The 25,919-nt window shown below is 50.1% G+C and overlaps 9 protein-coding genes across 9 annotated transcripts; 3 read left to right on the plus strand and 6 right to left on the minus strand.

The window, feature by feature from the left end:
• Nucleotides 1–265: 265 nt before the first annotated feature.
• Nucleotides 266–948, minus strand: BKA67DRAFT_126208 (uncharacterized protein). Its single transcript, XM_046094973.1, has one exon. The coding sequence runs from the start codon at nucleotides 676–678 to the stop codon at nucleotides 304–306; it is 375 nt and encodes a 124-aa protein (XP_045951497.1). The 5' UTR covers nucleotides 679–948; the 3' UTR covers nucleotides 266–303.
• Nucleotides 949–2,093: 1,145 nt separating this feature from the next.
• BKA67DRAFT_664833 (uncharacterized protein) lies at nucleotides 2,094–5,280 on the minus strand (the record flags this gene model as incomplete). Its single annotated transcript, XM_046108454.1, has 3 exons — nucleotides 2,094–3,249; nucleotides 3,359–4,064; nucleotides 4,122–5,280. The coding sequence occupies 3 exons, from the start codon at nucleotides 5,278–5,280 to the stop codon at nucleotides 2,094–2,096; spliced, it is 3,021 nt and encodes a 1,006-aa protein (XP_045951498.1).
• Nucleotides 5,281–6,388: 1,108 nt separating this feature from the next.
• Nucleotides 6,389–7,550, plus strand: BKA67DRAFT_696746 (putative 4-hydroxybenzoate polyprenyl transferase; the record flags this gene model as incomplete). Its single annotated transcript, XM_046109356.1, has 2 exons — nucleotides 6,389–7,461; nucleotides 7,529–7,550. Exons 1-2 carry the CDS (start codon nucleotides 6,479–6,481, stop codon nucleotides 7,548–7,550), a joined length of 1,005 nt encoding a protein of 334 aa, XP_045951499.1. The 5' UTR covers nucleotides 6,389–6,478.
• A 452-nt stretch (nucleotides 7,551–8,002) lies between these two features.
• BKA67DRAFT_664835 (uncharacterized protein) lies at nucleotides 8,003–9,085 on the minus strand (the record flags this gene model as incomplete). Its single annotated transcript, XM_046108455.1, has 2 exons — nucleotides 8,003–8,285; nucleotides 8,334–9,085. The coding sequence occupies 2 exons, from the start codon at nucleotides 9,083–9,085 to the stop codon at nucleotides 8,003–8,005; spliced, it is 1,035 nt and encodes a 344-aa protein (XP_045951500.1).
• Nucleotides 9,086–11,711: 2,626 nt separating this feature from the next.
• On the plus strand, nucleotides 11,712–12,629 carry BKA67DRAFT_664836 (uncharacterized protein; the record flags this gene model as incomplete). The annotated part of the gene is made up of 1 exon (XM_046108456.1): nucleotides 11,712–12,629. The coding sequence occupies one exon, from the start codon at nucleotides 11,712–11,714 to the stop codon at nucleotides 12,627–12,629; it is 918 nt and encodes a 305-aa protein (XP_045951501.1).
• A 167-nt stretch (nucleotides 12,630–12,796) lies between these two features.
• BKA67DRAFT_541979 (HotDog domain-containing protein) lies at nucleotides 12,797–13,707 on the minus strand (the record flags this gene model as incomplete). The annotated part of the gene is made up of 6 exons (XM_046101024.1): nucleotides 12,797–12,878; nucleotides 12,929–13,007; nucleotides 13,067–13,132; nucleotides 13,183–13,297; nucleotides 13,351–13,416; nucleotides 13,669–13,707. The coding sequence occupies 6 exons, from the start codon at nucleotides 13,705–13,707 to the stop codon at nucleotides 12,797–12,799; spliced, it is 447 nt and encodes a 148-aa protein (XP_045951502.1).
• Nucleotides 13,708–14,485: 778 nt separating this feature from the next.
• On the plus strand, nucleotides 14,486–16,570 carry BKA67DRAFT_632325 (uncharacterized protein; the record flags this gene model as incomplete). Its single annotated transcript, XM_046105603.1, has 2 exons — nucleotides 14,486–15,789; nucleotides 15,988–16,570. The coding sequence occupies exons 1-2, from the start codon at nucleotides 14,663–14,665 to the stop codon at nucleotides 16,568–16,570; spliced, it is 1,710 nt and encodes a 569-aa protein (XP_045951503.1). The 5' UTR covers nucleotides 14,486–14,662.
• Nucleotides 16,571–17,637: 1,067 nt separating this feature from the next.
• Nucleotides 17,638–20,175, minus strand: BKA67DRAFT_664839 (uncharacterized protein; the record flags this gene model as incomplete). The annotated part of the gene is made up of 1 exon (XM_046108457.1): nucleotides 17,638–20,175. The coding sequence occupies one exon, from the start codon at nucleotides 20,173–20,175 to the stop codon at nucleotides 17,638–17,640; it is 2,538 nt and encodes an 845-aa protein (XP_045951504.1).
• A 2,896-nt stretch (nucleotides 20,176–23,071) lies between these two features.
• BKA67DRAFT_126415 (uncharacterized protein) lies at nucleotides 23,072–23,456 on the minus strand. The gene has a single exon (XM_046094974.1). The coding sequence runs from the start codon at nucleotides 23,325–23,327 to the stop codon at nucleotides 23,115–23,117; it is 213 nt and encodes a 70-aa protein (XP_045951505.1). The 5' UTR covers nucleotides 23,328–23,456; the 3' UTR covers nucleotides 23,072–23,114.
• Between the last annotated feature and the right edge of the window lie 2,463 nt (nucleotides 23,457–25,919).

The following is a 25,919-nucleotide window of genomic DNA, read 5'->3' on the forward strand; positions in this document are numbered from 1 at the left end:
GGCAGACGTGGGATCAGGGTCTTGGCGCAGTGTCCCGAGTTACACATGAGGTGGGTGTGGACTTGCATGCATGCGCGGGGATCGAAACGCGACTGTCAAATGAAATCTTGCTCCTTCTGCAATGTGACGCTCTTGGATCCTGTCCTAGAACACTGGGAATGATCCGTGGTTTGTGCTGGCGAGACGTTGCCACGTACGAAATTGCTCGCGTCGGTATAGCAAATTAGCCATTACCATATGATACCGCAACAGTGAGGATGTTGGAATGCACTCTTCCCAGCCAGGTTAACAACAAGATATACTTTAGTTTACTGCTAGTCGCGGGCGTCGCGGAATCCAATGCTGCGACGACCATGGTGTCCCGGAAGCTAGCAACCACCTCAAGAGAGCCCAACAAAAGGAAGATGCTCGTAGGTAACTGTAATTTTTCCACCCAGCTGCCAGACCTGAGATCGGGCTGGGGCTGGACTTAGTCTCGATGCCTAGGGTACAGGCTTCTGGAATGATGCGTGAGCTACGGTTTGAGGTCTTGGCGCAGGTGCGTCCCATGTCGTCACAATCGAGGATGGGATTGGCCGTTGGTGGCAAGATCGACGGACGATGGTTCGCACGGAAACTGCGCAGAATGGCAAGACTGACAAAGAACGAAAACTGGGATAAACTGTGTCTCACCCGCATTTCACGGGGACTCCTGGCTATCCTGGCAAGCCTGGCTACGTGGTTCAATAATTTGGAATGGTCCTGATTGATGCTTCTTCATTGAAGGCTGAGGTAGTAAGTAGTGTAGAACCACATAACCTTAGTCAGGCTTGCTACTCTACATTGCCGAATACCTAGCCAACTAACCCAGCCAAGTGTGTATGATAACGCTAAAATCTGAGTCAGGCAGCCGTGGACAGCCCGCTGTCAAAGAACGAGATAACCTTTGTTAGCTTGCGGAACGCTGGTTTGCTTTGGTTTGGTTCAAGGGAGAAGGCGCCCAGGCGCATGACTTTGGGGTCTGCAGGCACGAATGCGGTCGGACCCTTTTGACGGGGCGGTTTTACGCAGAAAAGACGCATCTACGCACAAACCGCGCAGGTCCAAACGCACTACTTGATTGGCCCGAACAGGAGCGGTGGGGCGAATCGACCAACGCAGATCAGGGTCCTTTCGGATATATAAGGGCCCTGTTGGACCCCTTCAACCATGCCACATCCCCCATTCACCACAGGCAAATCAACAAACAACACAATCCAGTCTACTACAAACACAATACCAACTACACACACATACACAAGTCAATTTTCGACTATCAAATCCATCAAAATGAAGGGTGACGGTTGCTCCTGCGGTCAGACCTGTAAGTTCTTTTCTCCCTTCGGCGGTTACCCCGCTACCCCGCCTCGACTTGACCTCTTGGTACACGGTATTGACATTGCTTCTCTCTCCAGGCTCTTGCGGCACCACCTGCAACTGCGGCAAATAAGCATCTCCTATACTACATCTCATGAAGTCTTGACTTCACCTCATCATACACCACTTCGCTGTCGCGAATCAATCGGTTGCGGTTATGGAACACATAAGCTAGACTGGAAGATTGGAAGGCTTTTGGAGGGGGTTTGTTGAGGACTAGGTGGAGGGAGGGTGTGCATTATTAGGCACTTGATAGTCACTCACCAAGAATACTATTTCATGTGACCCCCACTACGCTTCCAAACTTTCGTCTCGAAACTGCACTGACATTTGAACGTCAATTGCTGATTTGCCATGTTGAATGTGCCCATGTTCCATCTTTTTCTTGCAAGGAACATCCGACTCGACAATCATCAAGACACAGCACAGATTTGGGCGGCCTTCCGGCTTGTATGATGAATAACCAAGGTCTCGATTTGAGCGAGCTCCTGAGAAAGCTTTCGAAGAATGGCACATGGAAATTTGGTCGACAACTGTGTATCTTGCCAGATCTGGTCATTACATTACACAATCCCGGGGCCGTGCATTAGGATTCGAATCCCCGGGGAGCTCACTCCCCATCGTGTCACCATCATCAGGGGCGGCTGAAGCGCTTGCAAACTCCCACTGATATGGAGTATCAACCAAACCCAAGTGCCTCAGAAGCCCCATTGTCTCATCCAATTTTCAATGTGCCATGTCTGTATCTCATCCATACCCGCGAGAGTTGGCGACGCTTCAATAGCGTTTCGAGTATTCAGCACAGGAGGACCCGCACTGTCTGACACTAGCCCTTCAAAGAAGTCTAGCAGTTTGACTGCCGGATTTTGTGACGTGGTTTCGACGCTGAACGCCGACGCGCTCTTGCGCAACGATTCAACCCACGTCTCCAGAGACACCATTTTGACAGCTTTGTCGCTGGCCCAGTACTTCTGGAAGATGGATGCTAATGTTTCCCAGCTTGTCTTTCGTGGGTTAACAACGTGGTATACTACCGCGCCCTGTTCAGTCAGTTTCGCCGCCGATTGGCTAGTAGCAATCTCCACGATACTATGACTGAGGTCATTGACAGGGATCCAGTCAATCGCGCTCACTTTCCCGATCGATGGGGGTAGTTCACCCAGAAACCTCGAACTGGCAATCAAGCTGGGTAGCCATTCCTGCTTTGGCCATATGCCAGCGTCTGTTGTCGGGCTCGCCACTTGACCTACACGGAGAAGTATCGCAGGCACTTCCGCTTCTCTGGCTGCCGTATCAAGCAGTCGTTCTGCTATGAACTTGGATTGTCCGTAACCTGTCGGTTCTGGTGCATCCCAATCGTCAAACATCCTCTCCAAGTTCGGCGCACCGTGCGCCGAGTTGTGCAATAATCCTCCAAGGGTACTGACACTGGAAACAAAGGTGATTTTCGCGCCATATCTGGATTGCGTGGAGAAATCAATGAACCGTCTCACCGCGCCAATATGATCCGCGAACGAGTCGATGTTGAGGTTGAAATCAACCTGCCAAGCGTTGTGGATGACTATTGTGACTTCCCGTAAGAGTATCCGATACTCCTTAATCGCCAGGCCAAAGTATGGCCTGGATAGATCTGCAGTGTAGAACTCGACATTATCGGCAAGTGCTTGCAGTTTCTTCGCAGATTGCGATTCTTTCTGGCGACGACCACTCTCGGGACCGCGGTTTAAGCAGTACACATGCCTAATCGCTATATTCCTCAGCAGCAAGTCAAGGACATACGACCCTAGGGAGCCTGTGGATCCCGTAAGAAGAACGACTGCTCCTTCCAAAGCGACTGGCGCTGGCTCTCTAGCACTGATCGGCATATGAGCTGCATATCTATCAAAGATGCTTTGCATCTTTTGCAAGTCGCTTTTGCCCTCGCCTGCTAGGGGCCGCCCTTCGATCATGGCGGACAACACACCAAGCATGTGAAGATATGCTGGGGTTCGAGTACAAGGTCTTAGCTTCGAATTTCTGCCGTACGCCACGGTCGAATAATAGCTTTTTGATTTCCTTGGCAATTAAAATCACCTGTAGGGAATCTAGACCCAGCTCGAAGAGGTTTGTATCAGGCGATATTTGATTCACGTCGATTTCCGTGGCCTGAGCAATCATATTTTTCAAGGCAACAGATACGTTACAGCCGTCGCTTACAAACTCCTTCGCATCTGCGTACTTTTTAGTACTTTCGGCGTCATCGATCAGGTAGTCTTCGGTCGCCGCATCCGTGAAAATAGAGGACGTTTCGTCGCTCGCTTCATACAGCGCATTGAGCTCATCTGCGTACATCTCGATCGTCAGTTGGCGCTGCACAGTACCTTTACCAGCTCTAAGCATAGGCTTCTGAGTTGTTGTAAAAATGACCATGTCCCGGTGTATGCGTGCATGCGAGGGGCTTTGCTTGTTCGCAGCCTCTACAGATGGCCAGATTATACTGAGCAGCTCATTCTTGTCAATATCGCTGGTTGGCGGTTTGACAGCCTCAATTAGTAGGCCTGACTGGAACCGTCCAACGCCAGTGACTAGTGCTGAGCTGACAGAACGGTTCTTATTAATGTCGTTTTCCATATCGATGGGGTTCAGTTTTTCGCCCGTTGAAAACACAATAACGTCGTCTACTCTGCCCTCTATGGAGCCAAAGGTCTTCTTTGGTGAGGTGTTTAGAGTAGACATCTTTCATCGACCATTCCTGCAAGCCGGGAAAGTCCCGAAGACACCCTGAAAAGCCTCGTACTTCGGGTCGCGAACGATTATATGCTCATACAATCCTTTCGATATCTCACGAAACTCGTCTCCAAGCACGGGAGAGTTGCGCAGGTAAGCCCAATCCTGAGGCTCGTTCAATACGGACGCGATAGGTCCACACTCGGTCGACCCTAGAGCAGCAAATAGTCGTGTTCTTGTGCTGACTATCTCCCCGATTTCCTTCGGCAGTGGTCCCCCGCCGTACGTAACTTGTTTCAGCAGAGTTAGATTGTCCAGGTATTCTAAATTCTCGACCAGATCAACTAGGCTTGCTGGAGAAAGAACACTGTGTTGCACATTGCCGTGGACGTGAACCGCGTTGATCACCTCCGCCGATGGTGGAAAAGGGCCTAAAACTACCGTGTATTTAGCGTAGATTGCAGAGAGAAACATCAAGAGCCCTGCACAATGGATGATCGGAACTGCAATGTACATTCGCGTGCCTGTGCACATCGCTGGAAAGCCAGGCTCGAGGCCTAGTGATGGCAGGCTTGCCAGAGCATCTTGAGCTGCCACGGTGGCGTGTGTCTGCGTGATGGGCTTTGGCATGCCCGTAGATCCAGACGTATGCAGGATCGTGAACGGTTCAAGTCTAGCCTCTGCGAATGATTTGTTGCAAGTATACTGTAGTGCATGGCCATCCTCCAACCAGTGCTCCGGCCCCGGAATGTCGACTACACGCATTTTTCTGGCGGATAGAATTTTTTCAACTACCGAAAGTGGATAATAACTGGGAGGATGCAAGAAAGTGTTGCACTCAGTCTGCTCAAGAAGTCTCAAGTGTGCCTCGAGAGTATTGCGGGCCGAGTTCAGAAGCAGCTTGTAGCCCGTCTTTACGCTAGCCAGAAGCAAGATTCCATAAACAATGTCTTGAGGTCCCAGGTATGTCAAGGTGGGAAAGCCCTCTCCCCGCCCGATGGTATCCTCAATATACCAGGCGCAGCGGTCAACTGCACGAGCAAACGTCTTCGCGTCAATATCAACAAAGCCATCCTTGGGGTAGTTTGTACGTGGCACGGAGTAGAGAATGCGGCCTGGGTCCGCTGCGGCGATTTCGTCTAAGAGTGAAGGCAACAAGCGCTGGCGGAAAGGGGTCATGATGGCTGACTTGGTGGGCGCTCCCACAACATGAAAGGTCAATACGCTACATAGTCACCAATAGAAAAACCAGCGACTTTTCGGCAATTAAAAGAACTTATCGAGCCTAAATTCCTGTGGTGCAACTCCGGGTTCTTGTGGCAATCTGGACAATAACCAGGCTTCCCCGTCAATATAATACAATACTACTCGTTCTCACCACCCGCAAGGGTCATGCTTGACATTGTTCCAGCCTTCTCTGCCTCTTACATATCTTTGAATATTGCTTGAATTGCATTGGCGGCCTGCAGAGATTTGACCAATCTTCCATCGAAGCTTCCAACTATAATGGGTCCATTACCACCCCCCGATCGTTTTGGTACGGTTTCAGAGGAACTATATTGGCAGGGGGTCTCTTGCGCTGGTTTTCTGTGATAATGCCGAGCGGTCCACGCGGCCAGCACCACGGATACGCATACCTTCACCTATCATCGAAGTACTCAGGACAGCTTGGCTTCTTCATATATCTTTAGTAATTAGTAGGTTATCTTCAATAGAAATTATATTTCTTTTGTGGTCTTAACTTTTTTTTTTGGGGGGGGGGGGTTTCTTTTTGGTTAACTCGAAGCCTGGCCTGATTGCTTCAGTTTCGCGGAATTGGTGGTTGTGCAACCTTCCCCCTATAGGCATCCTAAGATGCTCGGATGCCATTTCTGGCCTACATAGAACGCCCTACACTGTAGCATACGCGTGGCATCCATAAGAACCGGGGTTGACTGGGCGTGGATTATCTCGTATTCTGTGGTGTTTATAACGTACAATATAGTCGGTCGAAACGGACGGTTGAGCTGTGGGTCTTGTAAGCACTAGTGAAATTAATACTACATCTTGGCTCAAGATCAGCCATTCACAACTGACAATGGGTATGAGGTGCTGCTTGCACCCACATCGTTACTCATCAGCAAGATCATATCATCAAAAGTGCCATTGCATATGCAAGCTATACTTATCGTCAGGGATATATCGTCAGCAATATGATATGATGTCGTTGTTCAAGGACAGTTAGCTATCGCAGATTCAGCTTTTTCATATTTTTCTATTGATTTTCATTCTTTTCTTATATCATGCTATTTCGAAAGCTTTCACGACTCGTTCTACCTCGAATTTGCGTGTGGTAAATCGTGTACTGTTATTAATATTTTGAACTGTTCAGTAAGTCATGGCGACAACCAAGACAAAGACACTCCAGGATGTCGTCTACGCTCCGAAGCGGGAGTCGCCCCCAGCCAGCGAAAGCCTCAATTTCTTTCCTCATTTGCCGCCCCATCAAGATCCCACTACGGGCATAGTATCTAAGCTTCCGTCATTGTGGATTCCATACGCACAACTGATGCGTCTCGACCGCCCCGCGGGCCTGTATGCTTTCTACTTCCCATTTCTCATTGGTTTGATGTACGCCGCATGCATCTCACCTGTGCCCGTCAAACCCCTAGCCGTCCTCAAGTTCGGTGCCATCCTCCTGCTTCTTAACGTCCTACTCCGAGGTGCTTCCTGTACCTGGAACGACAACTTCGACCAAGAGTTCGACAGGCGGGTCGAGCGGTGCCGCCATCGCGCCATCGCCCGGGGCGCCGTGTCTACGCGCAACGCGCACATCTTCACCGCCGCGCAGCTGGCGGCCATGTGTCCCCTGATGTCGCTGTTCCCGGCCGCATGCACGCCGCACATGCTGGCCGCCTTGGTCCTGTTCTTCGTCTACCCGCTGATGAAGCGCGTCACCTTCTACTCGCAGGTGTTCCTCGGGTTCCCAGTCGCGTGGGCCATCGTCTTCAGCGTCGCCGCGCTCGGGATAGATCCTCTCCAGGCGGGTGTGCGGGGGCCGACCTTGGCCCTGTGCGCCGCCAATATCTTTTGGACTATCACGTATGATACCATCTACGCGCATCAGGACGTCGCGGACGACGCGAAGGCGGGCGTCAAGAGCATGGCTTTGCGCTTTGAGAACAGCACGAAGATCGTGGCGAGTGTCTTGTCAGTCGCCCAGGTTCTTTCACTTGCGTTGGTCGGCATATGGGCGGGTTTTAGTAGCATCTATTTCGTCGGCACCGTTGGCGGTGTCGCGGCAGCTATGGCTTATTATATATACGATGTGGATCTGAAGCGGCCGGAGAGTTGTGGTGCTTGGTTCCATGATCAGATGTGGTTGGTGGGATCTGGTTTTCTGGCTGGACTCACTGGCGGATATTATGCCAAAAAATGGATGGTATAGTTCTTACAAGAACCCGCAGTGATTGGACTAACTTAAGAGGGGTGCAATGCATGTGGAGATATGGGAGGTTATATTCCGGCACCTGCCATCTTATTTGCCTCAACTGACTGCCACGTGCCATGATCCAACAGTGTAAGAAGTACAATATATGATCTGACAGGAGTGTTGTACTGTAGATGATTTTGGTCAAAAGCTGTCGCAGCGGGCAATATAACTTTGATAGCTTGGTACGATGCGCATAACTTTAAGGAGCTCCTGGTATGTTTCTACATCCATTTTCGGTCTATTTTGGCCTGTGTTAATCCTAGTACAACGCCACCCGGTACCGTCCCTTTGTTCTTGAGAGCCCGTTCAACGTATTTGTCCTTCTCGGAGATCATGCCTTCTTAATTGTCGAAACCTAAAATATGAAACATCTCGGTGACATCTCCGATATGATCTCTCCAGTTTGCTCTTTCTAGTGTCGGCTTCTTTCTACCATCGATTCATTGCGGCCGTCAGCAACTGGGTTAACACTCCACTAAATTCAGAATATTCTTTCTGTTTCACAACATCTTCTTCTTCGTCAGAGAGGTCGCCTTTGCCCAAATAATACGCGGTCTCGAAGTCTATAATGTACATACTCTCATCAGTTTGCTTGACAATACTTGCAGAGCGAAGATCTCCGTGGATTATGCCCGATTCATGCATTCGTGCGACTAATTGAAGAGCCTCACAAATGTCGGCATTCGCTTCTTCCTCTCCAGTCCATCTTTGACTTGCCGACGTTAGCGTCATTGAATCCTCTACGAATATGCCCACATACCCAATGATGCCACGGCCCTCTTCCATCACGAGCCCAACCATTTCAGGAGCAATGAAGAATGTAGACATTAAGATATAGATTTCGATTTCTTGAAAAATTCTTTGACTTTGGGTCGGTTCTATTCTTGGCTCCGGGTTTAACATGAGTGTGATGGCGTTGCCAGACAGTCGGTCCTCTTCAAGCTTGGTCAGCGGGTGATCGTGGAGGCACTCAGGGAACTCGACGATGCGCATAGCCATTTTGCCCTCAACGTAAGGATGCGTCACTACGCATGCCCTCTCAGTCCAACGACCGAGGTTCCTCTGGGCTGAGGGAACCCTTGAGGGAACCTTCTCAAACGATATGTAATCATAAACCGGGACGGGGTTACCCACGTTGTTATATGGCACTTGGTCACAGATTTTGGGTGTACCGGCCGTACACGGCTTGAATGCTGAGTCTTCTCCATCATGACGTTCCAACCAAAAGCACTTTTCATCCTCATTTGCCACTGGCGGTAGGTCGTCCAGGAGGTGACCGTTCACCTGACGCTGAAATCCGTCTTCAAGTGAGCCACGCACATTGATAGCATACATGATCTTGTTCCCATTTGTTTTTATACGTATGATGTCTTTAAACGCAGGATCAGTGGTTGTGGCTAGAATGGTATGACCATGAAAGGTTTTGCCCTCTTGCAACGGCGATCGATGAACAAAGCGCCGGATCGGGCCTGTAGCTCCTGTAGATCTGGATTGATTGCTGGTAGAGTCCATATTATTCGTTTCACAAAGTAGAAATCTCTGAAGAGAAGTTATGTTAGTTGCTTTCGAATATTACTTGTAAGTGATGATAATAAATCGATAACCCAGTGGATAAGCTCTTATATGAGTGTTACAGATCAGTCTTAATATATGCCACCGGATGACTGACCGCACAGCAACAATAGCTTTATTTATTCAAATTCCGCTTGGTAAGCCTTTGTTCTATATCGTGGCTAGCCAGTCTCTGACGAGCATATATAAAAGTAATAAGGCTACATATATCTTAAGCAAAGGTTATGTTACGATCAGTCATTCTGTTGATGGTAGAATCGGCCTAGTCTAGTGCCGTTCTGCACTACAACAGTGGATACTTAGTTAATCATGTACATCGTAATATGCGTAAGGGTTCATTAGTTCCACATCTTTGCGAGCCGTGGATAACCAATAGATTGCTGGTCTTTCTATCATATCACATCACTTATAATATTTCATGTACAATGTAGATTCGATAATTGGAACCCACGCTGTTGCAGATCAATTGACTGTGAAACTACTTCCAATGCCTCCCAGGGAGGTACTTTCCCCTTAGGCGAGATTGATTACACTTAATTTCGCTACTCTTTGGATTAATTGCCATATATTCAAGTAATGGCCACAAGCGAGGTAGCCGTTAGACACCCTCCGTAACAACGATTTCATGACCTAGCCAATATTGCGGCGAGCTATGGGTACAATTTAATTTGGCAGTATGACTTGTAGATCTTTTTAGAGCCCATTTACCCTGACTTCACCACGAAATATACTGGTACCTGGCAAACTGTAGCTGGCGGCGGTGGCTATCAACTTGGTCAAAACCATCCTGCTCCTTTTTATAACGATCCAGCTGGAGGCTGCTTCGATACCAGGGGAGGGCCGAACTACGGTTACACCTGGTTTTCCAACGGTGCTGACTCCTGGCGCACCTCCTACGGTTAGTTGGATGGTGAGGTAGCACTTGCAATCCACGAGGGCACCTTCCTGTACAATGTTGGTGTCCAAGAGGCCAGTAATGTCGCATGACATAATTTATTAACATGATACTCAAGCGATCAACGACATCCCAAAAGACATCAAAACCAATACTGATGATTACTACCATAATGATATGACTCTAACCCTCTATCACCGACCATATCCATGCGAACTCCCGTAATAAACAGAACTAATAACGAGGACGTACTTACTGCGCTCCGCTATTTCTGTACTTCGTTGGAATGTATTATAGTTCACCTCATGTAGAACACCGGCTTTTCATGTATTTATTTTTACTTCCGACGTTAATATAAATAACATCAAGTTTTTATATAGATATTCACCCTACAAGGGAAAACTAGTACTCTCAATACAATTTCTGCAAGTAAGTAAGCCTTTTGTTGATTGAGATGAGTTTACTCTAATATCGGGGTTATGTGAGGCCATAGTTGTCGTAAAAGCTGTACCTCCAATCAGTATGATCCTTGATTTGTACATCGTCTGGATTAGAAGATTCATCCTCGTCAGATACAATTATTCCTAATTATAGCTCGAGGCCCTTCAAGATATCTCCGGAGTGAAGTGAAACGACCAACCCGGGACCACATTTGCTGGGCTATCACCATTTCTGTTTCTTGATGTGAGTTTGTTTTCAAACCAATTCAACTTTTTTTGAAACAGAGTGCTGCAGAGAAACATGAAGAGGAGTATGTTAAGCAGCTTTTAGTCAGAGCTATTGCCTTGGCGTCTATCGTTATACGTAACATTATTTGGCTGTCGAACACGTTGGTGGCCATGTTTCTCGTCTAACTTCAGAGCGAGGCCACTTTTGGAGCGGCATACTCAATTCGCTCATGTGCAGTGAGTCAGATGCGAGGATAGGAACATGTTTCAACAAATCACCAAGAACTTCAAGCGAAGACACAAGGACTCGTCTACCCCACTCGTGGTCATTCTTACCCTAGTACTGCGTCAAGATCTGCTCCTGAATCATGAAAATATACTCCTAGTTCCAATGTGGTATTGTTGTATAGATTCCAGCGAGTCCCCTTCTGTACCAATGCCACAGCCCACATAATAAGCACATTCGTGTATCAGTTCTTTATTCCGTAGGCTCACACTACAGTATCTACCGTGAAGTAGATCTGATATTATACGTGAGGCAACCAGACAACGCAATAAACAGGGCGAATCGAATCACGTAATCGATTGTCATGATTCACCAAGCAACTTCAAGACTTGCTCGACGTTATGTCACTGCGCTGAAGCTGCGGAATAGGCGACAAGTTCCGAGACTCGGTTCAGTGGCGCCACTTGATGCCCTTTTCGAAACGGGATGGATAGTGGAAGTTGGGATTTGAGGACAAAGAATTTGTATACTCGAATCTTGGGTTGATGATTCTTGCGGAAGGAATTAAACCATTTTGCCCAGTCATCAGTCTCGCCCACAATGGCTTGTAACAAGCGGTTGTAAATCACGTTCCCTTGTCAGGTTTTCCATGTTGATAACAGGGAAGGCATTTTATATAAATTCGAAGCCTGCGACTGATCACTTCTTACTTAAAGTCTAAACACCAACAATCTCCGAGCTGAAAAACCGACAGGGGACATTTAATTATAAGCAAAGATGTCCTTTTTCATTCTCGAGTTCGATTGGATTATCCCTGAAAGGTCCCCATATTGGCGCATGAACCGTATGGTCTACACAAATCATGACCCGCCACCCGGCAGACGATACTTGCAAGCAAACGTAAGTGGCAACTACACAGCCCCCAGCATTCTCAAATACGGCCATGGTTATTATCTCCTCATCGGACTGCGAATGATCGACGATACCTGGCGTCTTTGTGCGGCAACCGACCACCAAAGCCAACTGCACCATCGGGATTGCGCTGAGGCACCACGCTTACGTACAGCACAAGGAGTACCAGGACAATATGCAGAAAGCGACATGTTGACTCGCGTCGCGACTAAAATCTACAGGGCTGAACAATTCGGATTTGGCCTCGGGCGACTCGACCCTGCTATGTTGGCGCAGCATGGAGAGGATATCGACAACTACGCTTTGCATATCAGCAGCGCAGGGACTTGGAGAGTAGGATGGGGGCGACGCGTGGTTGAGTTCCCTCCTTACCTTGACGCACACGAGCTAAGACTTTTCATTGACCCGGATCCAACAATGCCCTGCATCGTCAAAAACGATCTCTGCACCATCCGAGGGCTTGTTACAGACATTAATATTTCCGTCTGTAAGGGACCGAGCCATATGGATCACAAGCCACTACCACTCGTTAGGTGTGTAATGCGGGAACCCATGCCATCATTTCTTGCGGGTGCATGGGTGCAGTTGCGTTCTTTCGACCACCAGGACAACCCGGCGATACCTACAGGAAGGGGTCAATACATCTATCCTCAAATTATTGGCATGGTTGTTTCTGTGAAAACGGAAGCCGACGGCAGAAACATCATGTACATGTGGCCACCAAGAGCAGTTATGATGAGCACTGTTTTCAGCGAGCTTTTGGACATGTGTGCCCATGAATAAAAGTTGAGGTCGGGTCGAAATATCTCATGGTTATGCGAGTGTGCCAACTGTATCTGAGTTGATACAAAAGCTCCATGACGCCTAAGAATTTCTATCTTCGAGGAAGACCCTAACTATATTCAGATGACATTGGCTGCAGTGTGACTTTGGTGTGGAAGCCGGCCGTATCAGTCAACTTGGTCGAGGCTGACACCTTCAGGGGGCGTATAGGGCTCAGCTATCTGAGACTTCCAGGCCTGTGTTACATACCTAAGCCACACGTTAGACATAGTCTATTGTAATTCGCAAGAGCAACTTACTTAGTGTGACTTCCACGGGCAGCTAGCTCGCCTTTGCTATTCTTGAACGTGATTGATGTGTATGCAAGCGTCTTGCCCACTAAGTGGGTTAAAGAATATCAGCTAATGCAGTAGTTGTGGGATGTCTTCACGACTTACTCTTATCGCAGGTGGCAGTTGCGGAAATCTTGTCGCCGACTTTCCCTCCACTGCTTAGATAGGTAACTTGAAGCGGTTAGAGCGTTGTTGCGACATGACTTGCAACGGGATGTTACCGTTGAGATCTGTCGAGACACCTGTCGCATAGAGGCCCATGGACGCAACAGCCAGTGAGCCTCCAAGGTCTACCATGCTGGCGATAGTACCTCCGTGTATGATCTTCAGGCGGTTCTAGAACCAGGGTCAGCTGACTGTGAAGCGGGAGAGGGAGAGGAAACGCTAACGGTGTGGTCCTTTGTAATGTCCAACTCAAAGTCAACCTTGCCGGGCACAGCATTGACAACCCTCAGCTGTAAATGTCAGCCACTTGATGAAGATGCGGACACAGGATCATAGTGACAATACATGAGGTCCAAATAGTCTATCTCAGGTATGGCCGTGTCAGTGGATGCTCCCAAGGGTCATGAGGGCGACTTGACAGTGTTGAGTCTTGACCAATGGCAACTAACCTCGGTTCCAGGCCAGACTCGGCCATGAAAGACTTCAGGACCTGGTCGGGATTGTCAGTCATGCATCCGTAGAGCAGTACTCGATGCACTTACGCCTTTGACGAACTTGACAGGGGTTGCTTTGGCAGACATTTTGGACGATTGGTGTACTCCCTTCAACTAAGAAATGCAACGCGATTGATATCGAGTCTCGGGAACAATTGTTGATGAACAGGAACGGGAGTTGCTTAAGCACTGACGTACGGAAAGACCCGCCACGAGAACCCCGGCAAGCGCTAGAAAGGAGGTGAGGTTGAGCTGTGAGATGGTGTCCGAAATGCATACTTTGTCCGAAGAGGCTTTTAAGACCCGAGTTGCACCTGTTGGAACTCATGATCAACGGGTCCGCGATAAGGTCTGATTTGAGTGACAGGATGAAGAGAAGTGGATCGAAAGAAGACATAAATGATCATCAAGTCCTACCGTAGAGACTATACACAAGCTCGCATGTATATAGCCCGAGCTGGACGATGACAGAAAGCAGAAGGCAGAAAACTGAATACCGTGAGTGCCAAACAGACAAGAACATCATACATACTACCGTATCTGATGGGTGTGAGGCTCCGAATCATCGCGCATTCACGTCTGTTCATGTCGTGGTCTACCAGACTTATGCACGGTCTCACACTTGGCTACATCCGCGGATTACCTTGCCATACTCTCGAGATGATACAGTATACAAGATGGGAGCAATTTGGGACACTTTGACTAAGCTTCGTTGACCAGCCTTAGCGCCCGACCGCCTCAAGGGCGCCTCAAGCCCCCTGTAAGGTTCGCTGGATCCAGCACTAGACTTGGCGCTAGACACGCTGGCCCTCGAACTAATAGAAGACGACAAAGAGAAGAGAAGAAAAGAAAAGCGGGCCCAAGGAAAAAAAGAATGCGACGGGACTCACTCACTCGACCTCCCATCCAAAGGGACCTCTTGAACGGCAGCAATTTAGCCGCCCGAAGCCTCGTCCAGGCAATTCCTTTCTCCAACAACTTCAAGCCTCGTGTCGCGTCGTGTCGCACGAGCTGGACAGTCCTCTTCACTCATCGATAGAAGATGGCAACGGACGCTCCACCAAAGACATCGACCTTGACCTCCGACAGCCAGGGATATACCCGTCTGCACATCACACCTCTCGATTCGCTTCTCTTGAAGGTTGTCATACCTGCCGCCGTCCTGCCGCAAGCCCGCAACATCTCTTACCACACCCTCGACACCTTCCCCGAGAAGCGCTACGGCTTCGTCGAGCTGCCAACTGCAGACGCGGACAAGCTGCGCAAGAAGCTGAACGGCGCCACCTTGAGGGGCACCAAGGTCCGCATTGAGCAGGCACGCCCCGAGTCCAGACCAGAGCCCACTGCCACCATGGCCGACGCGGTCAAGAAGCCCAAGAAGGAGAAGAAGACCAAGGACCAGCACAAGCAGGACAAGAAGGACGAGTCCAAGAAACGGAAATATGACACCAGCATTGTAGACGGCGTCGTCATCGAGGACCGCAAGATCAAACGAGGCTGGACCGTCACCGAGAGCGACAAGATCCACGAAAAGCGCAGGGAGAAGACCAGGAGCAAGGACAAGGACGGCAAGAAGGAGAAGCTCAAGAAGCGGGAGATCAAGTCCAAGTACACCGATGCCCCCGAATGTCTGTTCAAGCAGAAGCTGCCTCAAGTCCCCAACGAGCCACCCGCCACGAAAAAGGACGACGACGACGACGGCCAAGATGCGCCCAAGCGCAAGAAGAGAAAGGCGGACCGTCAGGTTCTCGTCCATGAGTTCGAAAAGGCACACAAGTTCCCCACCTTCCTGAAGACGACCAATGTGTCGACCTCTTCGGAACCTCTGACTTTCGAAGAGGGAAGGGGATGGATAGACGCCCAAGGTAACGTCGTCGAACCCGCCAAGAGCAAGAGGCCTACATTTGCCGAATCCACATCTTCCAAGAACAAGAAGAAACCTCCCAAGCCCGTGGTTGATGACGATACCACCAGCAGCAGTGGTTCCTCTTCAGAAAGCGAATCTGAGGAAGAGTCGACAGCCGTGCGACCTTCAGCCAAGCAAGAAGCCAAGAAACCAATCGCCACGCAGCCAGATGACGATGCCACGAGCAGTAGTGGTTCGTCGTCCGACGAGGAGGGGAAAGAAGAAGAAGAAAAAGAAGGAGAAGAAGAGAAATCGACACCAAAGTCTATACTAGCAGTACAGGCGGAACCTTCCAAGGAAACTAAAAGCTCCATCTTTGACGCAGAAGATGCCGACGATACCAGTAGCAGCGGCTCGTCCTCCGAGGAAGACTCGGATAGTGATGATGGAAAGGACGATTCCGCGGCCACCGATCACAAGGATTCTGAGCAGTTGAAACTCGACGTGCAATCGTTGACAAGTCCCGTCTCGGCAGCCAAGATTGATTCAGCACGACCCAAATCATCCAGTTCGACAACAAGTCTTACCATCAAGATTCCTCCCGTAACCCCTGCGGCCGACAAAGTGCATCCCCTTGAGGCCCTGTACAAACGACCTGCTGGCACCGAAGCTGCACCCGACGCTGGCTTCAGCTTCTTCGGAAACGCCGATGACCTCGAGGATGAAGCTTATACTGCGCCCTCTGGGAGCCAGAACCCGATGACACCCTATAGCAAGCAGGACTTTGATTTCAGGAACATCCGCAGTGCGGCGCCTACACCCGACACGGCACACCCGAGTCGCTCACAATCCGCATGGCCCGGCTTTGAAGTGGATGCCGTCGAGGAAGAAGACGCCGAGCAAGACGAGACAGGCGAGGATACTATCATGGCTAATGTCGCTGATATCAAGGCCGCTGAGAAGGCCGAGGCGAAGAGCGAGTTCCAGAATTGGTTCTGGGAGCATCGAGGCGATCTCAACCGATCATGGAAGAAGCGCAGGAAGACCGCCAGCAAGGAGAAGAGGAACAGGGAGAACCGCGCCAGAGCTGCGAAGGCTATCTAGTTTAATTGTTGGTTTTGGAAAATGAACAAGTCACGAATAGGTCATGATCTCAGGAGTAAGATTTATCCTTCACCACATAAACCGTTCAGCAGTCCTTCATATTATTGTCACCTGGACATATTTCCGTCCTATCTGATCGCAGGTCGCCCAAGCCTTGAGCATGTCCTGGCCCCTGGTCCAGCGGGGTCCCTATTATACAGGATGCATCTGTGAGCAACCATCAATCCTTTCATGTCTCCGTGCCTCATCTGCTCAGAAGCCCCAAAACTCCTTACCATTCCCTACCATGCGATGAGAAGTTGTGGCATTGACCAATAACCATGCGAGCGTCGTGCATACTATGAAAAGCCTTGAGGTAGTGGTGTTCGTTCTTTGCCACGGCGCCAACCTGACGAAACGCTCCATGTATCCGGAAGAAACAAATGCAGAAAATAAATTCCCCAGAATCTTGGAATAGCGGACCGGACCTCCTCAAATCGGACCTCCTCAAATCGAATCTCCTCCGGCCCCGACCAACTGACTATATTGCTCGCCATTCCACTGCGTGCCCGGTGGGTCAGCCAGTGTCTGGATCGTGCCTCAGCTCAGCCGCCAGAAAGATGGCCCTGCAGCCGAGCGTTTTGTCAAACCTGAAGGGAGATGCAGACGAGAGGCCACCGATGTAGATCATATATCTGCAAGGAGACTCAGAAACGTGGCCAAAATTGTCGAATCAAAAGCTGCTCTCCGATGCCGCTGCCCAGCAATTCTCATGGTCGAAGTGTACAAGCAACCCTATTGATGTCATTGGTGCAAGGTGACCACCTGGAAAAATAAAAGGAGGCCCCGTTGATCTTTAGCTCTCTGCTGACATACACCCGCAGAGCCCAAAAATAAGAAGAGTAGGTCTCGAGCTGGAACAGAAGCTCCGCATCGAAGCATCTGGAGCACGCTGCCATAACAAGGCTTTCGACGGTCAAGTCAAGCGGGATCCGGGGTGGGAGAGGAAAACACCACTGTTAACAGAATCATGGCATTTTCTGCAGGTCTTCCTCGTTCAACGCAACGCAAGAACTGCCACCGCTCAATCAATAAACCGACGTCTCAGACCCATGAGCCAGCAGCGAAGCCCTTCGCCCGGTCGTCAGCAGGCTCGACCGCGTCCCGGCCTCCGACCTCTCCTCGATCGGCGTCATGCTGACCAACCGTGCGGCATGTCCGTCGCGAAAACTCCAGTCCCTCCTCAAACCGCCGCCGCCGCCGACCTCGACGAAGGTATCGACGACCCGGTCCCCGCTCTTCTGCGAGTTCGGCGTGCCCGCCTCTGTGACGATGGGGCGCAGCAGGGCCGGCAGCCGCGAGTGCGGGGCATCATCGACAGCGGGCTGTCGTCGGGCGAGAGTCTCGGGCGAGAAGGCCCGCTCGACAGACTCGACGACGACCAGGCCGCCACAGCCAGGCTCCGCCGACGCGTACGACGAGATCAGCGAGGCGATGGTCGACTTGGTCCCGGACCTGCTGACCCCGGGCGCCTGTGCCGCCTCGGAGGCCAGGTCCGCCACAGCGAGGGAGTGTGGGATGTTGCCGCCACCGCTGCCACCGCCGAAAGCGGGTCTCGGCTGCGGGTGCTTCGCCATGGAGATCATGGACATGTCCTCGGCGGACAGCGGGGTGGTGGGGTCCGAACCGACGTGCACCGCCGCCGGCGAGCAGGAGCGGGAAGCGCGCTTCGGCATGATGGGCTTCTCCGTGTGTTCGGACTCGTAGGTCGAGGCCGCCGAGGACATGCTGGGCGTCTGGTTCGGGTGGTGCATGAGGGAGTCCGAGCGCGCGATGCCGATCAGGCTCGCACGGGGGTGGAGCTGGAGCTGGGTCGAGAAGGCGCTGTCGGGCGCACGAGGTCCGCGGTGGTGCTGCTGCTGTTGCATGTCCTGGGTGGCAGACTGCAAGATGTCGCGTGCGAGCCTGCTCTGGTCGCCGGGATGGTGAGAGAGGTCGCGTCGGGCGCCGGAGTGCATCTCGACCCACTCCTCGTCCCGCTGCTCGGCGCGGTGGTTGCGCACGATTCGGTCGCTGACGCGGCGGGCGAAGAAGACGGACAGGGCCGAGCCCAGGATCACGAAGACGGCGAGGGACACCACGAGCCAGGCGACGACGCCGCTGCTGGCCTCGTGACCGGCGCGAGATCTGACGACGACCACCGTCAGCGCCGCGGCGGTCGACAGGAACGCCACCTCGGTCAGCGAGGCTACGCCCCAGTAGGCGGCGCGCTCGGGTGACATCTTGAAGAGGAACGTCTCGACGCGCACGCCTGTGTACTCGCGAACCATTCGGCCGCCCAGGCGGTGGGCATACAGGAGGGCTAGAAAGGTGCCGGATATCAGCACCCCGAAGAGCGAGACGATCAGGGCGATGATGGCGCCGCCGTCTGTCTTCTCGCCGTTCTGAGCAGTGTAGACCGTGATCGTGATGGAAGCTGCGGCCATGATGATGAAGACCTGACAGAGAATCGCCACGGCTGCGAAAACAAGCTTGCTGATCGAGACCTTGAGGGTGTCAATGCGTGCCTGCCCGAGGACGGTGTCATGGCCATGGAGAGTCTTGTCAGCAGACGATTGGCCGTGCCACAGGTCTTCCTCCGGCGTGGGAGGCGACTGGAAGCGGTTGATGGTAGTACGGACCGAAGCGCGGACGGCGGGGTCATGTCCGCAGTCGACATCGAAGACAGTGGTGTCGATAGGCGAGAAGGCGTTGGGCATCTTGACCGGCAGCGAGGTGCGGTTGCCGAGGCGCGACTCGGTGCGCATGTCCATGAGGACGCTAGAGGTCCTGGTCTGGTCGTTCTTCTGTGCCTCATGATCGGCTTGCCCAATGGTTGTCATGGTGTTATGCGGCTGCGTCAGGAAGGCCGATGAGCTCGACCCTATACCACCTTCATGGCGGAAGTCGAAGGGCTGGCTGATCTCACGGCCCCCGACACCACGTTGGAGAGAAGTTGAGTTGACGCTCTGGCTGAAGAAGGACCCAATTGTAGTCCAGTCACCACGAGACAGCGAGGAAACGAGGCCGGGCTTCTTCTGGTCGCCAGTGAAAGGGTTGTTGTTCGTGAGCGTCGTTGACATGCTGGCAGATGATCCAAATCGGGGCAGCCCATTTTCGCTGCGACGAGATGCGAGGCGTGCCATGACAGGAACCTGTAGCGTAGTTTTCTTCTTGGCGCTGCCGGGAGTCGAGCCAGTGCTGAGAGCGCGCTTTCTATTTCGGCGCTCCGCGATGGGCTCCGGTCTGTTGACGTTCTTAGGCGAGTTGCGTTTGAACTTGCGGCCCTGCGACTTGGCACGTCTAGTGCTTGGCCCAGCCGAAGTGTAACTCGTTGATGAGTCAGGCGGATGCTCATCATCGGCACTGGCGAGCGGCCAGTTACCAGTCTGGGACGGAGTTGGCGATTTTGGGCGGGGGAAGGGTGTGATGGAGCGATTGAGGTCGTTAGGGTCGATGGTGGCATAGTCAGGAGGACCGCTCATTTCAGATATTGCATCATGATCGCCGTTTTCGTTAGGAGCATCGTGCATGTTGACTTGCGCGGAAGCCGGTCGCACGGTGATGCGAATGTTTTGCAAAGACATGGTGCTGGAACTTGAACCTCTACCAGAATTTAGTATTGCCCCGAGAAGATTGGGAACGACGTGCACTCACTGCTAGGAGTATGGAGCCTCAATGTAAACACGCGACGACGCGTCGAGCCTGTCACTAAGAAGCTCAATTGGTGCACCTGCTCAGGTTAGCAACTAAGTTCGAAAAGAGGAAAATAGCGAGTATGGCAGCTTACTACAGCTTGTTTGATATTGGTTGTGTTTTGTAAAAAGAAATTTGATGAGAATATTTGAGTCTCGAAAACAGCCGAATGGTGCCTGGCGATTTGAGTAGCACGAATTCTTTTTTGGGCAACCACGACAAAGAACTGTAGCGAATGAAGGGACTTGAGGACCTTGCAAGAAGAGATGATAGTGAGTCTGGCTAATTCAGTGTCGTGTACGGACATGGACTGCAATGTCAAGCTAGACTCACCAGGACAGTCCGCGCCGGAATTAATGGAAATGGCGATTAGGTGTGGTGTGGTATGGAGTCAAAGGATGTAGGATGCAAGAAAATTGCCACAACCCAAGTAGAGGTGGCCTTGCAATATTTATCGAGGCTGGCGAGTTTAGATGGATAGAGGGTGAAAGATGAAAGGTGCTGCTATGTCAAGTGTACAAAACGCTGAGCTGCGGCTTAGTTGAAGCTATTCGCAGCAAATGGGTGGTAAATTTGAACGGGTAACCCCACGAGTGGTCTGTGGCTCCTGATCGATCAGGATGATGCGTAAAATACCGAGCATGGAAGTGGTCGAGTTGTTTTATATGCAGAGCATGCTACCAAAGTGGTGTGCATACTATTTGTGACAAGGACAGGTTTTTTTACAGTCAACATTATCAAAGCTCAACCATAGAACCATAAATATAAGTTACTCGTGACTATCAGCTAACTTATTTCGTGGTTCTAAAGGAGTCCTTGGGCCACTGTGACTATCACTGAACAACAAGATAGTCACACTTCAACAATGATGTTTTTGATTCCTGGACAGCGTTATCCACTTGACAAAGACCCAACAGGCCTGAGGCAGCTATCTGAATTGGTGTCAACACCTTTACAATTTTCTACGCCTTCTCACATGATCAGAATCCCATCAGTAAATCATCCTCAGATTATAGGAGCAGAGTCAAAAGTTAATGGTTCAAATCGGCGACCACCACTGGTATCCACTCCTTCCCAAACGCGTTCAGATGAGATGGTTCAGATGTATCATCTAATCGTCTCATGCTTTTGCTATTCAGTATTAGCAAGGTCGTATTTGCTTGACATTGTTCAAATGGAGTTGTTACACCTGCACCTGTGTGATCTTTCAAATTGAAGGTTTGTACCTAAAGCCAGGTGCAGTATTACTGTGGTCAGCTGTTGCTATTGCAAGCACCTTTGTATATTGTCAGCTTTTGCGATCGCCTCGCACGCAAATATTGACACGGTCCGCGCTTTATGAAGGCGCAAATCAATTCTTAATATACGATCAGTAGTATCATAGCCTGTTTGGAAAAAACGATAGGTGGAAAACTAAATGAAAACGCAAGATGGCGTTTGATCATCTCCCATTCTATAACGGCGGTCATCCAGGGAAAAAAAGAAAAAGAGATTTTATTCCCCACCATCTAGCCACATGGACTGTGCAATAGGTTCATCTCACTACCATCCTAACCAATTAGTTGGTTTTCTTTTGTGAAAATCCCAATGTTAATATTCTTCATATACAAAGTTCCAGGTGGGAAACAGCGAATGAGAGGTCAACTCTCCTTACCAGCTCAACTTGCTGCAGTTTAAGATTCACTAGAGTCACCTTGAGTTGAGTATTGAGACATCGTCTGGATGGTTCCTGTAGAACTAAGTTCTAGGGCTAGATAGTTGAGCACAATAACATATTCGAATCTATCATCACCTGTACTGGCAGAATTTGTCGATCTATCTCCCCTTCCCCATTTTTCCCCCTCCACCCCTTTCTCTATAACTATCATAATTTAAGGTTACAAGGTTAGAGGCCACCGACAAGGTTATAGATTATACAGAAAACCCTATTAAGACAACTCTCGATACACCATCGATAGCCCGTAACGCACCTTAAGAATAGCCGAAGCCCCTCATATTTGAAGGCTGCAGACTATAGTGATTTAATCTATCCGCCCATACATTGCATTGTAACTATCAATTTAAGCAATCCGTGAATCGTACAATAAAATTGAAGCACCTTATTTATGGTCATGGCTGCTTTACCAAATACCAACCTCAGGATCATTAGTCGCTGCATACATATACAGTCAAGCGGTGGAACGAGGATTTTAGTAGTCATCTTTGTGATTATGAGCACACTTTTGCAATGCCAAAGCTTATCGTCAGCCTGAGACAATCCCGCCACTTTGTCGGGTTGCGATTTAGCCTGGTCTCACCATAGCAAACCTAAACCGTTTTCACCGTTGGCAGTACCGAGCACAAGCAAGGTTTCATCGTAAATAAGCTTATTTTGATGGTTTGGATCCAAGATCTCGTGGAACCGATCGAGGCAATTGAGTTTCACGTACAACCATCCTGGCAGCATTTCGGCCAAAGTTACATCACGTTGAAACCAAGCGCTTACGGCTCTGGGCTTCCTGTATCTTATCTGCTCATATTTTGGCAAGGGTCTCTCTCTTCCCCTCTCTCTCTCTCTTCTAGGTGTGTGTTTTGAACTTAACCACCGACAGCTCCAAGTTCTACATACTCGAGCGATTGATTTGAAAACCCGCGTGATAGGTAACTGGGCTGAAAGCCTACTTACACTACATTGGTGCGCTTTAGAAAAACAATGCAAGATGACGATAGCAGAGGTTGGCCAAGCTTCAGCCTTAAAAGACTAGCCGTCTGAAGTTTGACTTACTGGTCAGCTTTGCTGAAATCCCACCTGGGATGCTGACAGCACACCATCTTTTTGAGTGGCTCTCAGCTATCGCCGACCCGCCCACATCCCGAAAGTTCGAAGATTACTTAGCAGCAGCTGAAGAAGAGCAAGAGCTAAAGCTCGCTCGCCTATTTCTTCCAAGCTAAGGATGGTCTTGTCTTGTCTACTCTTATCATACCACGATAGAAAAGCAATGGCGGCCACACCAAAAAAAGAAAAGAAAAAACAAGGATTTACAGATCTACATTCAATATGCATTCGTGTCTGCACGTGTGTGCACGTGTGAGGCTCTTGACCCAGGATCCAGGGTCGACGCGATGAACAACGAAGTAGATCGGCGCATCGAGCTAATGCGGCTGACTATGCTTTGGGATGGCAGGCAGATCATATTTCATGCAGCGCCGGCGTGAGTCCAAGCTAGCGCTGCCGGACGATAAACACGGCCACTAGCGACTCTCACCGTAAGACGGGGTCCGCCGTCAGCGTGAAATGCTCTGAGATCAAGACTTTGATCAATGACGAGCAAACACGACTGTGGCGGAAGGATTACGAATTTGGGATCATGTGTTTGCTTACTGGGCGTTCGAAATGCTCGGCCAATCTTGGACTCTCATTCGTCACTCCTTTGGTGTGTTGAGGGGGCGTCAGACAGTTGTAGGCCGAATGTGGGGAGTCATAAGAGTGGAAGGCAAGACGAAGAACGGCAGAGTCGGACAAATGGCGGTGATGAGAAGGCAGGAAGACGAGTCGACTTATAAGCGAGGTGGAGCTGCTTATAAGAAATGCAAAGAGCAAGAAACTGGTACTGATTGAGGATTGAGGATCGAGAAGTGAGCTTCTGTGAGAAGAACAGAAAAAAAAAAGCAAATCAAGAAAATTAGTCTTCCAGGTGTAATCTGGAACTTTTCCTAATTAGACGTGACCGTTACCGTGGCGTTATGTACTTGAGAGTTTAACGGCCCGACACTCCGGGTGGGTGTTCATTGGTCGTCCAAAATCTTCTCACTTGTTGCACTCTGTTCATGGCTGAGTAGTACAAACTTCGTGTTACGAAATACAGCGTCTGGAGTTCTTCGCATAGGATTCTGCTGGTGTTGCAATTATTCATGCTCGAAAGGCGCAGTTAAGCCACATATTCCTAAATCGCCCTGATTGTATAGGGGTGAGAAAAGTGGCTTTCACGTTTCCAACCACAAGCTGAACGCGTCGACTGTACCCCTGATCCTTCTTTGCTGATCTTATCCGACTGGAGAATATGGATGACAGGCGGGAAGGATTCAGACCTCGTAAATTGCACGAAGTGTCTGGTGCGATGCTCAGCCCTGCGCATATCAGTACCGATATGTAGCTACCCTGCGTATATTATTAGGTCGAACAGCATGAAATAAGATTTTGGAAGTATTTGTAGAACCCTCGATCACCAACCATTCCTGTCACTTGAAATGTAACCTGATACTCGTGACCCGGGGATATCCAGTCAAAGCGATCTGTGGTTCTACTGATAGCAACCCGGGGTCATGGGTACCGCGCTGACTCAGAAGTTTGAAGATAAGGTCAGCAAGTGCCAAGTCTCGCACTCGCATCAACAGTTATATCACAAAATGCTGAAGGCTACATTCACCAGCTTGGCATGACACACCATGCGCGTATCGTCAGTCTGGTTTCAGTGGGTTATCTAGAAATTAAATTGTGACCTTGAAGAGGCGTTTAGCATCCTAGCGACCCATCAAGGCCGACCGGTGAAGCATTTCGTGATGACTACACATGCGAGCTGGCCATAATCGCAATGAAAAACTGCATCGTATAGTTTGCTAGTAGATTGCTCGGCCAGTTCGCCTCGGTTGTGTCGGATTGTTCCCGTGTCTGGTGACACTGGTGTTATTGCCGCCCAGTTTTCTACGCAAATAAACCCCCGGAAGGCCACGCGTTATTGATGCACGGTACCTGACGGGACTGAACGTAAAGGGTGGTGTCGGTTCTGCTTTTGGGAAAGTGAGTCTGCAACCTATAATAACAAAAAAGGAGTTCGCAAGGAATTTGTGTGGCATTCCCGCGCCTGCAGATTGTGGCTTGCAGATATTGAGCTACAGCAGGCGAATTCAGGAGAGTCTGTGACACTCACAAGTGCCAAGTCACGCTCAAATAACCCTTTTCTCTTCTCTACTCACGCTAGATGCATCTTCCTTAAGTTCAACGTTACTCAAGTTCAATGTCTTATGTGATGAAAGCGTGAATGAATGGATAATCGGCCATCGCTCCTAGGTTAGTGGTGTTCGTAGGTTATTGCTGATATGTAGGTACTCCGAACAAGGATTCGGGCGCGCGTGATGGATAGTTCGAGCCCATATAAAAGGAGGTTGTGCTCGAAAACCCACGTGGTACAGGACATAGTGTGGCATTGAGATAACTGCTTCAGCCGATCCAGCTCGCGATTCTGCCCAGTGCCGTCGGGGCCCGAAATTCTGGAAGCCTTCTAGCAACATTAATGTCAAATGATCCAGAGCAAAATGGAAATGGAGATTGGGAACCTAGATGGATTAACGCTATGCCACATGCCATGACGTATACTTGGGCAAAGGCAAGAACTTGAAGTGCGGGGGTCCAGTGTGTCACATAGGAGAGCTCAAATGAAGAAGCTTATGTGGAGGAACATGACTGATTCCTCTTCAAAGAATGATTACCCGCCTATCTACGTCGTATCGCCACATCGTTCACACCTTATTTTCCGATTGTTCGGAGCTTTCGGCTCAGATGACTGTTATTCCCTGCTTGCCAGGTAACGCTGATCAGTCAACCCATGTCGTGGAACTTTCAGCGCCAGGGGTAATAAGGTTAGCATGAGGGCCCTGT

The sequence above is a fragment of the Truncatella angustata genome, assembly GCF_020726525.1.
Source record: "Truncatella angustata strain MPI-SDFR-AT-0073 chromosome Unknown BKA67scaffold_12, whole genome shotgun sequence".
Classification (NCBI taxonomy): domain Eukaryota; kingdom Fungi; phylum Ascomycota; class Sordariomycetes; order Amphisphaeriales; family Sporocadaceae; genus Truncatella; species Truncatella angustata.